At 32.4% G+C, this 19,155-nt stretch overlaps 1 protein-coding gene across 1 annotated transcript; it reads right to left on the bottom strand.

The window, feature by feature from the left end:
* Positions 1 to 9,443: 9,443 nt before the first annotated feature.
* LOC139863306 (uncharacterized) lies at positions 9,444 to 9,965 on the bottom strand. The gene has a single exon (XM_071851940.1). It carries the CDS (start codon positions 9,963 to 9,965, stop codon positions 9,444 to 9,446), a length of 522 nt encoding a protein of 173 aa, XP_071708041.1.
* Positions 9,966 to 19,155: the final 9,190 nt, after the last annotated feature.

The raw sequence follows: 19,155 nt of genomic DNA, 5'->3' as shown, positions 1-19,155 counted from the left end.
ATATATATATATAAATCATATGCCATGTTAGTCTAAAAGAAAACAGTAATGAAGAGATATCAATTTGTAATAGTGAAGCTATCGGATATATTCAAGTATGGGATTTGTTCAAATAATTGATGTGTTATAATAATAGTTTGATATATAATTTATTACATAATGATTGAATGAAAACAAATTGGTACATCTAATCACATGTTTAATAAATGAGCCACCTAATTACTAGATATTTTCTTCCGACACTTTTAACACCGAGTAGTATATCGTGTCGGAAACATATAGAGTTTAAGGTTTAAATTTGGTCGGAAATTTCCGGGTCGTTACAACTAACGCCCCCCATAATGGAAAATGGTATGCTTTAGTACTTCGAATTTTAGTATACAACCTGCATTCTGGAAAATGGAATGTGGCCTGTATGCTTATACAACCCTCATACTAGAAAATGGTATGGGGCCTGTATATTTTTTTGGGGGATATTCTATATGCATCTTGTTAATGTCGGTTACCAGGTGTTCACCATATGAATGATTTTTATACACTTGCGAGTGTAATGTTATATGAAAAATGAAATCTTGTGGTCTATTAAAATTATGGAAATGATCGATTATGATAAACTAATGAACTCACCAACCTTTTGGTTGACACTTTTAAGTATGTTTATTCTCAGGTATTAAAGAAATCTTCTGCTGTGCATTTGCTCAATTTAAATATATTACTTGGAGTCATTCATGACATATTTCAAAAGACATTGCATTCGAGTCATACGAGTTCATAAAGATTGTTATTAAATAAATGACAGATTAAGTCATTTATAGTTTGGAGATATTGTGAAATGGTATTCATAATTGTCAATTATCATTGTAATGAAAGTTGTATTTTAAAAACAAATGCAATGTTTGTAAAACGTATCATATAGAGGTCAAATACCTCGCAATGGAACCATATGGTATTGTATTCGTCCTTATGGATTAGGACGGGTCGTTTCATCAAACAAGTTAAAAATAACATATCAATAAAACTAGTGCAATATTGTATCATTTCAAGCTACCCTTGCTAAGCTAGTACTAACTAGTTATCGAACCCTCGCTTCGCGCCGGGGGTTCGATTTTTAATTTATTTTATTGCGTTTAGTAAAATTATTTTTGGCTAATGATGATGTCGTTGAAGCGCAACTCGAGTCGAACTAAAAGGTATAACCCGTGAGAGATTTAAATGTTATTTTAAATTAACAATATATGTGCATCTCCGCATTTCGCTATGGAATTGTCGACTTTTAAAAATTTAACGCAAAATCAACGTGTATGAAAAGTACCCCAAATATTTAGCGTTTTTTAAAAAACGTCCGTTTTGCGTATATCTAGTGACATTGTGTTCCTAAAATTATTTCAAGTTTAACGATGGTGTCGGAAAAATTTAACTCGTTGCGATCGAGAAAATATGACCCGTTGAATATTTGGGTGGAGTTTATTTAAGATTTTTTATGAAAATGATTGTTTGACACTTTATCCCCCTATTTAGGAGGTCGATTTGAATTTTTCAAAAAAGTGTGGGGGTCTTTGTTGGTAGAATGAAATTTAGTTAAAAAAAATTTTTAAAAAAAAGTGAAAAATCGAAAATGCCCATGTTACTATTCATAACTTTTGTCTATTAGTTAATATGTAAATATTACATGTAATATTAAACTATAAATCGTATCATAAAACTAATTAGTATGAGTATGTTTCTCAAAATTAACTACTACAATAACTTAGCTTTGTAGCTGATAAGTGTTAGTTTATTTTTAGATGTATAAGTAGTTGGAATTGTTAAATAAAAAAGTAAATGTTTAAACTCTTTCAGCTAAGAACATTTCGTCGTGTATATATGCGTGTTAGTATTAGTTGAGTGAGTGAGTTTGCCTTTCAAAAATAAAATAAAATAAAGTAATGGAGCCAACGCGCCTCGAAACGAGTCCGGAATCGCGCGTCAAAAACGTGCGTCGGAATCGCGAGTTGAAAATGTTGGTCGATAAAGGACTTGACATGTTATGCGGAGTTGACACTTAATTGAGAAAGTTAACAAAAGTTAACGACACCCCTCTTTTTGATTAACTTGTGAAAAAACTCTCTTTTTATATCCGAATGAAATAGATTACCTCGAATAAGATAATAGAGAAAATAGATTAACTTTTTATGTAATTTGTCCTAATTATAAACTGACACCATTTTATTATAAGTACCTACTTACTTTTTGAATTCATTTTTGAATATTCCACTAATTAACTTTGTTCTTTATAAAAAAAATTTATCGTCTCTACTTTAAACTCTTACAAATAGTTGAAATACAAAGTAAACACTTAAAATGAGACATCACAAATTCATAATGTGGATACTTGAAATGGGACGAAAAGAGTATTACGCAAAATTCATATGAAACGATAGTATTCTTTGGGTTCATTTGGTTCGATCATCAAGTTCTTGTACTCCCTAAGATGGTCTTTAATCCTCCGTCGTAGTTGGAGTGGGTAAACATCTTCGGTTTCACTCTTATGTTTGTTTATTTTGCACTTATTTTATTTTGTTAGTTTTTTTCTTACAGCAGTTTTTTTTTTTTTGTTTTTTTTTTTTTTTTTTCGTGTTGATTGTGAGCTCTAGTTAGGTTCATAGTGTTTGTTTGAGCCAAGTAGTACTTGTTTTGTTATGTTAGGCAGAGAAATTGATAGATTTGTATTATGTGAAATTACCAAAATGCCCTTAGTGTGAAATGTCGAATTCGTCCATATATGTAAATTTAATTTTATCTTTTATATCCTCTAAACGTAAGTGATGGCCATAGGAGTATAAAAGCCATCACATTCCCACAACCTAGGGTTAGCCCTTCATCCCTAGCAGATACTCTAGAAGTTTTTCTCAATCTCACCTTATAACTTTTGTAATTTTGACACATAGTTTAATATCAACTTCAGATTCATTACATCATCATCATCATCATCATCATCATCATCATCATCATATCTTACTGAATTCTTAATTACACCTTCATTCCATATATCATATAGATACATACTATACACATACATATACATACACACGCATTCATCTTCAATCAATTTAAAGAACATGAATTAAACAAGAGATCTAACCTTTCACGTTATCTTTGATGTATTTAGATCTTCATCTTTTGGATGAAGTTTTCACAATATATTATTAGTTTTAAGTATTTTTGCAAGAAGAAAAAAAAAAGGAAAAAGGAAAAATTAAAAGATGGATTAAAATTTAAAAATCAACTTTTATCATCATCATTTAAGTTGTGTATTTCCTTTGGTTTTCACTTTATAAGTATTAGGGTTTGAAACTTAAAATGATCGTTTAGTGGTTGTATGGTTATAAATTTTTAAAAGAGGCATATGTTCAATCCTCTCGAGCTATACTTTGGAGATTTTCTTTACAAAAATAATACTCCGTAATAATTAGGGTTTGATCTATTTGTTTTGTAAAGTGTTTAATAAAAACTAGTGAAATGAATAATATTAGTGAAATGACTCGTGAAATCACGGGTTTGTTTAAACGAAATAATTTAATGACATGTTTTAGGTATTAAGTAAATGTAAATGCTAAAGCCATTTATTTTAATGACCCGTTTGACTAAGAAATTGTCGTTACTTTTATAAATATATAGAGCCATGTATGTATATATATGTAACATAATTAATTTCGTAAAAAGAATCCATAATTGAATATTAATAATAATATAATAATTATAATTGTAATTATTATATTAAAAATAAATCTATAGTTTCTATTAAAATGCTAAAATAATGATGTCATTATTAAAGTAATTCCTTTGTTAAGAAAAAATCAAAAATAAAAAGAAAAAAATCTAGGTCACTTAGATGATGTCATTAATCCTAAATATTTTATAATTAAAAAAAATTGTATTTATAGTAACTAACTTGATGATGTCATTAAAATAATTAATTATTTTAAATAAAATTATTAACATGTTAATTGTATAATATATAAAGCATTATGTACAACTTTATGATAAAATACCCTCATGACCATATGTACAATATTTGAAGCAATATGTACAACTTTATGGTAAAACACTACCATGACCATATATACAATATTTGAAACATATATATACAACTTTATGATAAAACATCTCATTAACATATGTACAAACTTTGAAGCATATTGTACAGTCTTCATATAATAATTGTATTTTAGTTTTTTATAAAAATAAAATTAAAGAGACATTTGTTATTATTAATAATTATTATTATAAATATAAATACTTAATTTTAGAGTAAACTTTATTATTATTATATTATTATTATTCAAAACTGGGTCATCTTTACGGGATTAATTACGTTACATATGTATGCGAAATACATGATTACATGTCCCAATAAAATGTTGTAATGTAGTTTTTATGATAAAAACAATAATAATTGTGATGAAAATTGGAACAAGGTGGTGGGAGAATAAATGTAGTTCATTTATACTGACCAAGTTTCTTAGTCGGAATCTATGGTTACACGGGTTATTAAACTAAACGACTTTAGCAATTACATTCACTTAATACCTAAAACATATCATTAAACTGTTTCATTTTCATTTAAACAAACCCGTGATTTCACGAGTCATTTCACTAGTAATATTAATAAAGTTCTTTCAAAGTTGAGTATTTATATTTTTAGTAATAATTATTATTAGTAATAATAAATGCATTTTAAATTTTTCTAAAAAATTAAATTCCAATTATTATATGAAAGTTGTACAATATGCTTTAAAATTTAGGTATTCTGTAGAAGATTTTACAAATTATGAGAGATTAGTATTTCATTTTATAAAAGATTTTATATTATTTTTTTAATTAAATTAATATAAAATTATGACATCATCATTATGAAAATTAAAGGATAATTAGTTTAATGATGACATCATCATTTTAGAACTTTATATGACTATATAGATATAGATATAGGTTGGGGTTATTTCGTGACTTTGTTACGTTTTGTAGCTCCTTTTGTTAATTACAATTCTTGGCCTTTAAAAAATAAAGATATGATTCATTGACATATATAGTACCCTTTATAGTAACTAAAGAGTTAGGCTCCATCAAATCTTTAGGCTACTTGCAATCGTTCAGTTCTTTAACATGCATTTTTCCTGGCACATCAGCACCACATCAGCACAAATAATTTAACATTTCTTTCACTAAACCCTCACAATCAGACACTCGATTTCAACCTTTAACCAATTTAAAATTATAATTTAAATACATTAAATAATGGGAGATGCAATGTTAAACAAATAAAACCCATATCTATAATATATCCCTTTTTTCTCAGTCACTACCTCTCTCCATATCATAACCCATAAATTTATCATCCTCAGTCCAAATTAACAAACCCTAACATTTTGGTTTTGAATGATTCGCAGATTTAAGAATTTTTCCAAGGTAGATCTGATGAAAGATGCGGTGATGAGTGGTGACCGGTTGTTAAACAACGGCAGTGGTACCCACTTCATGGACCGGTGTTTGAACGATGGTGGTGACCGATGGTTGAACAACGACGGGGTGTTCAAACCCAGGAGAAAAAACAAATAAATTAAGTGGGCCCCACCAAAATGCTCGTTAGAGCTGTTGCAGGGTTCACTGGCGACCCCTTTGGCGATTTGCGGACGGTGGTGGTTAGCCAGTGGCGGCCGTTAACGGACCCGGGTGGCGATCCATTGCATATGGCCTTAGAGGTTTGTCAAAGTATTTGTAAATGGGACATATAAATATTGTTGTCTTTTCATGAACTAATTCTTAATTTAGGATTGATGTTTATTACTACACCCTTTAGAATGGTTTTGACTTTTAAATTTAGGTGTTTGATGTACTTTCTATTTTAGATTTTATTCCAAAAATGTTCAAGTGTTGCTCGTAGTAATGCTTTTTTTTAACGGCAATAAAGTATATATTATATATATTAACACGAAATTACAATATTGTCACAATTATAAAACAAAGACGAAAGTACAACTAGGAAGAACAAAACGGAAGTCTATGAAAACGAGATGGTAATACTCCACAAGTGTGCAGGAAAACGCCTTAGTCCGTTCATTATCATTAAGGCCGAGATTGGACTTGAGAAGAATTAACTAAACAAGCTGGAGTGGGGACGGAGCACAGTGTTGGCAATTCAACGACAAAGCACCCCGAGCCACCCCAAATTCTCTCGACCAAAACGACTATTCCAGGAGTGGGGCAAAAAACCTGTGTGAAGAACAAATTAACCAATCCCGGTTCTTGTAGAAGATAAAGCTAGCGAATCGTATACTCGTGAATTTGCTAGCCAAACATCCAATTCGATATTGAAGCCTTTGACCTATTTGAGAACCATTCAAAACATTTAAGTTGGATGTCTTTAAAAACCATTGCACACGTCGGTTTTGTCTTAGTAAAAGTAAAAGCGTTCCTACTTTTCCAAATCATGTATCCCGTAACCCATTCCGTGGCTTGCCACAACTTTTTTCCTAAGTTGGGGTTGAAATGATACCCATTTCCAAGAAAAGATTCATTTATGCTCAAGTTTGTAAATGGAACGAGCTTCCACCAATCAAAAACCCGATTCCAAATGTCAAAAGCGAACGTACATAAGATGATGGAGTGCTCAACTAATTCCAAACCATTATCACAAACCGGACATTGAACAGTACCCAAGTCCATACCTCTCTTGTCAAGTTCAACTCTAGTAGGTAACCTTTTGTGTCGAGTGCGCCAAATAAATAATTCGACTTTGAGGGGGACCAAATTATTACGGATCGACTTTAAGCTCCCGGTGGCAATGTCGAGGCTACTCCGAACCAAAATATCCGTAAGCTAGTGAACCAAAAACGAGCCATCGTTACTCCAAGACCATGACCATTCTTCTCGACCTGTGCTACAAGGGAAAAAACTCGATAAAAGATTAGTAAGGGTGGTGAGGTCCCCGACCAATCTCCCCGAGATATTAAGGGACCAACACCAAGTCGCATGAAAATCCCCACCCACCCATCGAGCCAGGTCAAGAATAGTGGCAGAATTATTTGTGTCAAGTCTATAAAGTCTATTAAATTTGTCCTTAAGAGTAGTGTCCCCAATCCAAAAATCCTCCTAAAAACGTATTTTAGACCCGTCAACAATTCTTTTTTTGAAAGATTTAGCAAAAGCGGAGGTAGTATTGGAGATATTTTTACTCACCTTAAGGATACCCGCCCATGTGGAAGAAGCTCGTAAGGAAGAGATAGAAAATGAAGTACTAAAACCCCGTCCTCCCCGTAAATATTTTTAATAATAGACACCCAGAGAGAATCATTTCCATGTTTAAAACGCCACCACCATTTTGCAAGTAGGGCACGATTTTTAAAAGCAAGAGGGACAATGTCTAACCCACCAAATTCACGAGGCTTAAGACAAGTATCCCATTTAATCCATGCCATTTTTGAGACCTCGGAGGACCCGCCCCCAAAAAATTGACGTCTCAAGCCCTAAAGTTTTTCAATTACACACGACGGGGATACGTAAAGCGAAAAGAAATAGAGACGTAGAATAGATAATACCGATTTAATTAATGTAATTCTACCACCATATGAGAGGGATCTAGCTTTCTAATCCGCCAGCCTTTTGCCAAACTTTTCGAACACCGGATCCCATGACTTCGAAAGTTTCATTGACGAACCTAGAGGAAGCCCAAGGTAGGTAATAGGGAGTGTACCTGCTACGCATCCAAGCCAGGCCGCCATATTTTCCGTTTCTACTTTTGAGACCCCAAGTCCATAGACACAACTTTTGTGAAAGTTAATTTTTAAACCCGATGTCGGTTCAAAACATTTAAGAATTTTTGTAAGATTTTGCACGTTACGTCTATTCCATTCCCCAAAAAATAAAGTGTCATCCGCATATTACAAGGGTTTTTATTTAAAGTCGACTTTGAGAAGGCTTTTGATAGCATTAGTTGGGATTTTCTTATGGAAATTATGGAGTTAATGGGTTTCGGTCATAGATGGAGACATTGGATTTTCGCATGTCTCTTATCCGCTTCCATCTCGATTTTGGTCAACGGATCTCCAACTAAAGAATTTTCCCTTCAGAAAGGCGTGAGGCAAGGGGATCCCCTTTCTCCTTGTAGCCTTTTGGTCAAAACTTTTGATAGAATTTTATAAAGGCTCCCGATTAAACTGATTGGACGATAATCACCAAAGCCTCGAGGGTCATTTTTTTTCGGAATTAATGCAACAAAAGAAGAATTACAACCTTTAGAGATCTCTCCAACCTCCCAAAAACGAGTAAAAACCGCGAGAAGGTCTTCAAAAGTTTAAAACCCTCATAAGCATTAAAGCTATATTTATCAGAGTTTCGAAAATATATATACATTACACTGTCGTTATTGTTAAAAAATGAAAAAGATCTATACCATATGACATTGAAGTTTTCTTCTCTTTTATATACCCAATATTTAATTTATAACTTTACAGTGAAAACTTGGATGGCCACCAGGGCTCCCTGTGAAGCGGGAGGTCACGGGTTCGAATCCTGCTATAGGCAAACGAACTTAATAGTGGCCCCTGACAAGAAGGTGCTTTTTCTGGCATAGGTGATACCCGGGTTGCCTGCTGCCCGAAGGTTTACGCGCTGCGCGGAGGCCAATGTGCCTATTCGTAGTAGTGGTTCCTCGGTTACCAAAAAAAAAAAAAAAAAGAAAAAAAAACTTTACAGTGAAAATTAAAAATGTAAAGTTATGGTGGTGCAAGTTAAACTGTAATGATAATGTGGTAAGTTTGATTAGTAAATTGAGTATAAAAAATAAAATAATTTGATTAAAAAACAAGTATAAAAGTAAACAAAAGATAATTGTGTAAAGATAACTTTTCTATTTCAATTTCCTATTTTAGGTCATTTATGTTTATTTTGACGTTTAAATGATTGTTTTGTCAAATATTAGTAAACAAAAGGAGTATCGTCATTTTTAAGTTATGACTCAGTCAAACGATTAACGATACTTTATTTTTAAACAAATATGCAAGCCTGATCATCGGCACTCATTTAAGGATATGGAAGACCTCGTGAACGATGATTTTTACGAACTGGATATTTATGTAATTTTCATTATGATCGTAGAAAACTAACGACACATGTATGTGCCAATTATCTGGCCTACATATATTCGTTATTTTCAGGTAAGTGTAAATGATCAGAATTGCATATGATTTTATTTTTTTATTTTTTTTTTTTTGAAAAGCAAGCATTATATAGAATACTCAAATATGTACAAAGTTTGGATGACGACCAACATGCTAGCCGCCAACAAAAAACTCGCGCATACATGAAAAACAAGCTGTTTGCGAGAAGGACAAACAACAATATACAAGCTTTACAATGATACTACTTGAATTTTATATGCTAAGGTAAACGCTAGGGTCACTAATCTAAGTTAGCCAATCGATTTTCTTCCTATTTATTCTACGAGAAATCCAATCGAACGACTTAATTTGGATTTCATTAAGCGCAACCTGAGCGTCCCATGATGTATCTCGAAAAACTTTGTTGTTCCGATTCCTCCATATAAAATAACCACAAACCCACTCCACCGCTTGCCACACCTTTTTCCCGAGACTAGACATCGAAACAGGAGCATTCCCTTTGAGAATTTCGTTAACACTAAGATTCGAGAAATTGCCAAACCCCCACCATTTAAAGATACGATCCCAAGTTTCCACCGCATATTTGCAAAAGATTAGAGTATGATCCACCGATTCCAAACCGTCATCACATAAAGGGCATCGAACACTATGTAGGTCAATACCCTTTTTGTCGAGTTCGGTCCTAACCGGTAGCAGTTTTTTTGTTGCACGCCAAGCGAAAATCTCGAACTTCTTTGGAACTAGTCTGTTATGCATAGTTGCCTCTGAAACCGAGACACTCACCATAAGCTGTTCATCGATAAGCATAGACAGTTTTTTAACTATGAACACCCCATCACTAGCTTAAAAGTAACGATACCATTTTTCTTGATTAACCTTTGATAAAACAATTCTTTAAACGTCTATAAACGTAGATTACCTAAAATAAGAAATTGAGGTAAAACAAAAATTACATTTCAATGAAATTTACCTTTAAAAAAAAAACTTTAACATATACGGAGTATTACGTATTCACACCCCCACCTCTTGTAACAAATTGTCCGAGAAATTAAGGAAACCGCCTATTAAATTCCATGGAGTTGTTTGCTTGAGTGGTGACCAGCAAATAACGTGTTCAATTCCAGATCAATTTCCGGCGCCCACGTCATATTATTATTTTCTTCGTTTTTCATGCCTTTTCTTTTTCCACCTTAATTGATTAACGTTTCTTGCTAGACCATTCCCTTTATTTAATTAATCCACCCTAACCATGAAATTAGCTAAACAAATCAGTTGAATTTATTTTAACTTATTCCCTTAATTAGGTTGGTTTTTATATATCAACTACGCCCAAATATTATACTAGTATAGTTCACGTTTCTTTCGTTATATATATATATATATATATATATATATATATATATATATATATATATATATATATATATATATATATATATATATATATATATATATATATATATAGAGGATCCAGTGAGAATTTTTTAGTGTGAGAACTCTAGGAACTCCGAACACACTCCAAATACACTTAAATTCGAGCAAAAAATGTGCACGGGCGAGCAAAAATACAAAACACGGATGAACAAATATTTCATAGTCGAGCAAAAAAAAAATTTAAAAAAAAAATGTAGAACACATTTTTTTTCGAATATCAAAATTTTTGTTCGACTACCTATGTGTTCTACATTTTTGCGTTCGAATTTCAAAAATGTAGAACACATTTTTGCTCGAATATCACAATTTTTGTTCGAATATCAAATTTTTGTTCGTCCTTGTTTTTTTTGTTCGACTTTCTCCATTTTTGCTCGACTATCATTTTTTTGCTCGTCCGTGTCCTATTTTTTGCTCGAATAAGGAGCTTTTTGCTCGAATTTCCCATTTTTGCTCGAATTTCAGTGTATTTTTGAGTTCTCAGGATTCTCACACAAAAATAGTTCTCATTTGATCTCTCTACTATATATATATATATATATATATATATATATATATATATATATATATATATATATATATATATATATATATATATATATGTGACGTCCCGAAAATTTCCGACCAAATTTAAAACTTAATCTTTATAAGATTTCGACAAGATAAGCAAAGTCTGTAATATTGATTCTCAAAATTTTTGAACTAATGTTATATATTTAGTTAACCTTTGACTATTGACCGACGATTCACGGACATCTATTTGTAAATAGATATATATATATATATATATATATATATATATATATATATATATATATATATATATATATATATATACACACACAATAAGTTGAAATATTAATTATTAGAATTTATTATAAATAACTTGCAATGTGTATTTAAAAATTGATTTATGTATATTAAATAAAGATATATACATATATATAATTTCAAGTTATTTAGTAAACGATAGTAACATTCGTTTATTGATTCGATTGATATTTAGATAAGTTAACTAAAACGTTTAAGATAATAAATTTGCTACAATATTTTCGAATTGGCTACACTAATTTGCTACAGTATTTTCGAATTGCTACAATACCCGAAAAGCTACAGTGTTTTCGAAAACTACTATTTGCTACAGTAAAAATCATTTTGCTACAGTGAAACACTATTTCAAAATGAAAATATATTTATATTTTACAAATGTTATAAAAATATAATATTAACTTAGATATAAAACGTTTTGATTTAAAATAATATTATTATATATTAAGACGTTAATTTATAGAAGCAAATGACCAAAACACCCGAAAGTTCAAGATACACTTTGATTAATATAGTTTATTGATAATTTAAGACTATATTTTGACAAAGGTACGAATTACGAAACGTAAAGTACAAGTTATTAAAACATACGAAATAACGTTCGAGAAACTGAAACCGGAGCTTAAGTCAAGCGACAACGTACAAGTCATCGGAACTAAAATTACAAGTCACCTATAAACGAGAATGTAATATAATATATATATATATATATATATATATATATATATATATATATATATATAATTAATATAAATTATATATTATATATATAATTAAATAATATGTCAGCAAGAAAACAAACGAAAGTGAGCTGTCTAGGCAGGCCATGCGATCGCATGGCATTTACACTGAAAGCCCATGCGATCGCATGGGCATCAGATTCAGAAAACTTCTATAAAGTCGATCGAATTCAGCTTCATTTGCACACACTTATCAAACATCTCTCTAATACTCCGTAATATTATTATTATTTATATTATTATTTTTATTATTATTATAAGTTTTATAAATATTAAGATTATTAATATTAATACTATTATTAAGTAGTATTAATATTATTAGTATTATACATAAAATACTACGACGAGGTCATGAGCGAGTTATTTCAAGCGGGTTTTTTCGAGCGGGATAGAGCTAAGGAAATTATGGGTTATAGCTGTGGAGGTTATAGGTATTTTCGGGGGGTATAGCTCGTGAGTCAAACCTAGTGTTTATCATCTCCGTAGCGTCTACGTACTTTCCTGCAATATTGAATCACAATATTGATACGTAAGCATTCATATCTTATCTTTTATATATTTATAGTGTATTCATGTCTAGTGCTCGAGTATATATGTTTATGCACGCTTGTATGCTTTAATTTTGTCATTAGATAGTTTATGATGAATCACGAATTTGATACATATGTTATTGATATAAGGTATATTATATGCATGTCGTTGGAAAGCTGTCGAAAAATTAATAACTTTTCATTTAGAAATCGTGTGTTGTCGAGGAACGGATTAAAAGTTATGGTCAACTGAATTATGATTAACATTAATTGGAATTGCTTTTGAATCTGCAATTGATATTTAAACAACTTGTTTATGAGGTTGATAAATTGGATTTTCAAATATTACTAATCGAGTAAATGAATTTCTATATAAGGCACGTCTCGTCTTGTTGAACAATTGTCAAAGTTGACTGTCTTATCATGTTTTAAAGCTTTATAAACACTATAATCTGATTTTACAAGTATTGAAAAACTATGTGAAATAATAAAATATTTTCGACTGCCATGATAATTCAAATATAATATAGCTCCTGAAATAAATAATATTTTGAGCTTGATAAACTATAAATTCGTTCAATTATCAAGACTTATACTATGTTAATAAACATGTATAGATTTAAAGATCATATTGGGTCAGATTGACTTTTGAGATGACTTTTGTTAACTTTTGCATGTCGGTCTCGAGCATTAGGATTGTGATACACTATGACCCGACCTAGCTTGTTAGACATATATTGACCAACATATGTTCTCTAGGTTGAGATCTACGGTTATTTCGCATTCCGAGTTTCGGTCTCATTTCGGTGAATGACCTTATGTGCTGCTAAGGTAAGTTTCATTTGCTCCCTTTTTAATTGCTTTTGTAATCTATATTTTTTGGCTGAGAATACATGCACTTTATTTTAAACGCAATGGATACAAGTACTTACTAAATTCTACACCGAGTTTGAACCGAAAATCTGTGACGACCCCGTCAAAACACTTAACGGATCCGTCAGTTGGTCCCATAGCTTGATCGGACTTAAATGAATTAAATAAACAAAGTTGCATTCTTTTATTTCAAAATGTTGCCCAAAAAGGAAACAAATCCAATTAAGTAGTTTAAAATCAACCAACCATAGTAATGAACCAAAAGTTGACACAAAACATTGCCAACAAACCCACAATTTAAATTATCCAAAATAGAATGCAAACTTAAGTTTCATAAATAGTTTCATAAAATCTACCCAAATGCATGCAGACTCTTCTAACGACAGCGGAAGCATCAAATAACTCAAGTACCTGTGAAAACATGCAAGTAAACTGTCAACACAAAGGTTGAGTGAATTATAGGTTTAAATAAATAAGTAAACTTTAGACCACAAGATTTAAAAATGTTAGAAAACATTAAACATTATTCCATTATCAATGAGCCACCTGGTAACCACTTAACCCTTTATTTACCCTTGCCAAACACAATAAAAATATACACTTGGACAGTGTATCTACAACAAATTACGAAGTACTAAACATTCCGATTATAAATTGCTAGCGCGACTAGCTCGAAATGGGGTTGTCAAACCCGATAGATCTATCCGTAGGATTCGCGTTCACCGGTAGAAACCAATGATTACAGTTACCAGACTAGGGAATATTTTTGTCCAACTCACAATGAATAATTAAATTTAACTGTTACTTGTGTCTAACCGTAAATAAAAATATGCATGTAATCACATCCCAAAAAGTATACTTTGAAAAGTATATAAAAACGGGACTATAACTCACCTTAATTAGCAACCGAAGAAATCTCACAAACAAGCAAACAGCAAGTAAAGTAAAGTGATCAAGAAAGATCACAACGCCGACTTATAAATAAAGCAGGTCGAAATAAATAACTAACTTAGGCCAAGTCTTAGTATGATAGCTATTGTACATGTTGCAAGTAGGCATAGAACATTACTCAGCAAGCATCGGTTTGATTGGAACAGCATAAGGACACACACTTTCGATTTTTAGAAAGTTTCTATTTTTGGAAAGTTTCTATTTTTGGAAAGTTTCTATTTTTGGAAAGTTTCTATTTTTGGAAAGTTTCTATTTTTAGAAAGTCAACAGAAGTCAACTGAAAGTCAAAGTCAACCGAAAGTCAACTCAAAAGTCAACCTTGGTCAAACATATTCAACATTAACTTGAAAAGTGTAAGTTATAATAATAACATAGGTTATAATGTTATTTAAAGTCAAAAGTGTATAATAATGTCTTAACATAAGTTTAATTAAATAAAATGAATTATTAAAGTTAATATAAGTTGAAATGTTATAATTAGTACGACATAAGTATTTAAATAAATTAATTAAATACTAATCATAATATAAGTATTATTAATAATAATAATTTTTAAATTATATCATAAGTATTTTTAATTAATAATGAATTATTAATCATATCATAAGTTTCTAATTAAAATTATTAAATCATAAGTATTTAATAATTAAATCATAATTAAATAATAATTAAGTCTTATAATAATTAAATAATTATTTAATCTTTATTATAAGTCTTTTAATAATTTCTCAAAAACAAATTTAATACTTATCATAAGTATTTTCCTTTAATAATAAAAGTATTATTAATCATAAGTTTAATTAAAATGTTAATTAAATCATAATTAATAATTAAATGATATGATAAATATTTATATCATAAGTTTTAAATAATAATAATTACTTCTTTTATCATAAGTAATTAATTAATAATGAAATCCATTAATTTTAACATAAGTTTAATCATTAACCATAAGTTTTAAGTTTAAAAGTTCATCGGGTCGTATCTTGAGCCCCGGGTGTCGGTTTCGGGCGAGCCACATATGCATTTCCGCCTACTCAAACCACCCAACACAATTATGAACTCAAGAACACTCCAAGAACAGTCCCTAGGTCGTGGATATCAGCCATGACCACACTTGGGAAAATCAATTTACTCAAAACAGTAATTTAGGCACAACGGGTGAACCGTGGCTCGGATTTAGGTGACCCGAACATGAAAATTCGTCCCACCATCAGTCCTAACCAAATGACACACCCTAAAGACACCAAGGATGGTCACAAAGTCGGACCCAACCTTGTTCATGCCAAGAACACCTTTCAATCTTTAACAAAAATCAAATTAAGCATATCTAGGGCTTCGGGAATCGAAACGACATGAATCCGGAGTCTAAAATTAATGTCTTGATGAGAGGAACTCATTTATGTACTTTATTTTAACATTCATATCAGTTACAAAGTCAGAAAACACGAATCAAACTGCTGTCCAAAATTTACAAACCGAAAACATATGCAAACGAGTAATTCTACGCATCCAAACAACATTACAACAACTAATAAACATCATACTAATAATATAAACACAAAATACAGAAATATAAATAAAAATGAAAAGTTCTAGGGTTAGGGTTTATACCCAAATCGAGAATCAAAGTATATAATCGCGTAGAGGAGATTGCGTAGAACGCGTTGGTGTTAATTGTTTCTTGATCCAAGCAATTGTTGAAGCAAAATGATGATGATGATGGGTGTGAAGGGCGACGGCCACAAGAGGGAGAGGAGAGGAGAAAAAGTGCAAGTTAGGTTTAGAGAATTTTTGTGAATTAAAATTATGTGAAACAAAAATGAGAAGCAAAGGGATACACCCCCCTCCCATATTCGGCCGATTTTGAATGGGGGTGGGCCCCTTAGTGGGCCAACTTGTCCATTATTGAAAAACGTGCAATTCCTGATGGCCCGAAAGCCCGAACGAATCCCGAAACGCGAAAACACGCTTACGCGATTAAAAATCCGGAAAGATAACAAACGCGCGACGAAAAATAAATATAAATACACCTATTAATAATATGATCATAAAATATCATATTTAAAATATTTAGGATTTAAAAATCCCGAAAGCTCGACCGTTGGTTTTAAAACCGAAAAGATTCGCCGGATAGAAATCCGCGAGACGTAGAAACGTATAAATTAAAATATGAATACATATATTCATATAACACATAATAATTATTATATATATATATATATATTATTACAAAAATAATAATATAGGTCATAGAAATGACGTGGCACACTAACAGTTAACGGTCGTTAAATAATTAACGGAAAAAGATAACGGAAAAAGTAGGGTCGTGACAGTACCTCCCCGTTACGGAAATTTCGTCCCGAAATTTAAGCAGGCGCGGGGGTTGACTCGGCATCTGAGAACAAATGCGGGTACTTCTGCTTCATTTGGTCTTCACTCTCCCAAGTGAACTCGGGACCGCGTCTAGCGTTCCATCGGACCCGAACAATAGGAATTCTGCTTTGTTTAAGAGTCTTAACCTCTCGGTCCATGATCTCAACTGGCTCCTCAATAAAATGCAATTGCTTGTCAACTTGAAGTTCCTCTAAAAGAATAGTCTGATCAAATTCAGCCAAACACTTCTTTAAGTTTGAAATATGGAAAACATCGTGAACAGCACTGAGTTCTTGTGGCAACTTCAAACGATAAGCCACCGGTCCAACTCTTTCAATGATCTCAAACGGTCCCACGAAACGAGGACTTAACTTCCCTCTTTTACCAAAACGAATAAAACCCTTCCAAGGCGAAACTTTTAACATAACACGATCACCAACTTGAAATTCAACATCTTTCCTTCCTTTGTCGGCATAACTCTTTTGCCGACTTCTAGCAGTTCTCAACCTTTCTTTAATTTGAACAATCTTCTCAGTAGTCTCGTGAATAATCTCTGGACCTGTAAGTTGAGCATCCCCAACCTCATTCCAACAAATAGGAGACCTACATTTCCTACCGTACAAAGCTTCAAACGGTGCGGCTTTAATACTTGCGTGATAACTGTTGTTATAAGAAAACTCAGCTAACGGAAAATACTTATCCCACCCATTCCCAAAATCAATCACACAAGCTCGCAACATATCTTCTAATGTCTGAATGGTCCTCTCACTTTGACCATCCGTTTGAGGATGATAAGCGGTGCTCATATCTAATCTAGTTCCCAAGACTTCCTGTAAAGATCGCCAAAACCTCGATACAAAACGACTGTCTCGGTCTGAAATAATGGATACAGGAACACCATGCCTAGAAACAATCTCCTTCAAGTACAAACGAGTGAGCTTCTCCATTGAATCTGTTTCCCTGATTGGCAAAAAGTGAGCCGACTTAGTGAGTCGATCTACAATCACCCAGATAGTGTCATAGCCACCCGCAACTCTCGGTAACTTAGTAATAAAATCCATTGTAATTCCTTCCCACTTCCACTCGGGAATCTCGGGTTGTACCAACAGTCCAGACGGTTTTTCATGTTCAGCTTTAACCTTAGCACAGGTCAAACACTTAGCCACATACGTAGCCACATCACCTTTCAAATTTGGCCACCAATACAGCTCCTTAAGATCATGATACATCTTTCCTGAACCAGGATGAATAGAGTACCTAGACTTATGAGCCTCATCCAAAACAAGTTGTCGCAGTTCACCAAACTTCGGAACCCAAAGACGTCCTACAAAGTACCTAGTACCATCTGCTCGAATCTCAAATTTCTTAGCCATACCTCTTACGTTCTCTTTCACAAAATTCTCTTCCTTTAAGGCTTCTTGTTGTGCCTCAAGAATCTGCCTTGCGAGGTTTGTTCTAATTGTCATATTCAAGGCCCTAAACCTGCGAGGTTCAGCCCTTTCTTTACGACTCAACGCATCCGCCACCACATTGGCCTTACCCGGATGATACAAAAGTTCACAATCGTAATCATTCAACGTCTCAATCCATCTTCGTTGTCTCATGTTCAACTGTTTCTGATCGAGGATATGTTGAAGACTTTTGTGATCTGTGTACACAGTACTCTTGACCCCATACAAATAATGTCTCCAAATCTTAAGTGCAAAAACAACGGCCCCCAACTCTAAATCATGAGTTGTATAGTTCTGCTCGTGAATCTTCAACTGACGTGATGCGTACGCAATAACTTTCTTTCGTTGCATCAAAACACAACCAAAGCCTTGACGTGAAGCGTCACAATAAACAACAAAATCATCATTACCCTCAGGTAGTGACAATATCGGAGCGGTAGTCAACTTCTTCTTTAAAATCTGAAAAGCAGTCTCTTGTTCATCCTTCCACTCGTACTTCTTCCCTTTATGCGTTAAAGCAGTCAGAGGTTTCGCGATACGAGAGAAATCTTGTATGAACCTTCTATAGTAACCTGCTAATCCTAGGAACTGACGAATCTGAGTAGGAGTTTTCGGGGTTTCCCACTTTTCAATCGCCTCAATTTTAGCAGGATCAACTTGTATTCCCTGTTTACTAACAATATGACCAAGGAACTGAACTTCTCTTAACCAAAAAGCACACTTAGAGAACTTAGCGTACAACTCTTCTTTCTTTAACAAATCAAGCACTAATCTCAAGTGTTCTTCGTGCTCTTCATCACTCTTAGAATACATAAGG

The sequence above is a fragment of the Rutidosis leptorrhynchoides genome, chromosome 8, assembly GCF_046630445.1.
Source record: "Rutidosis leptorrhynchoides isolate AG116_Rl617_1_P2 chromosome 8, CSIRO_AGI_Rlap_v1, whole genome shotgun sequence".
Taxonomy (NCBI): Eukaryota; Viridiplantae; Streptophyta; class Magnoliopsida; order Asterales; family Asteraceae; genus Rutidosis; species Rutidosis leptorrhynchoides.
Note: the sequence above shows the minus strand (reverse complement) of the source record. Positions and strands in the feature narration are given on the sequence as shown.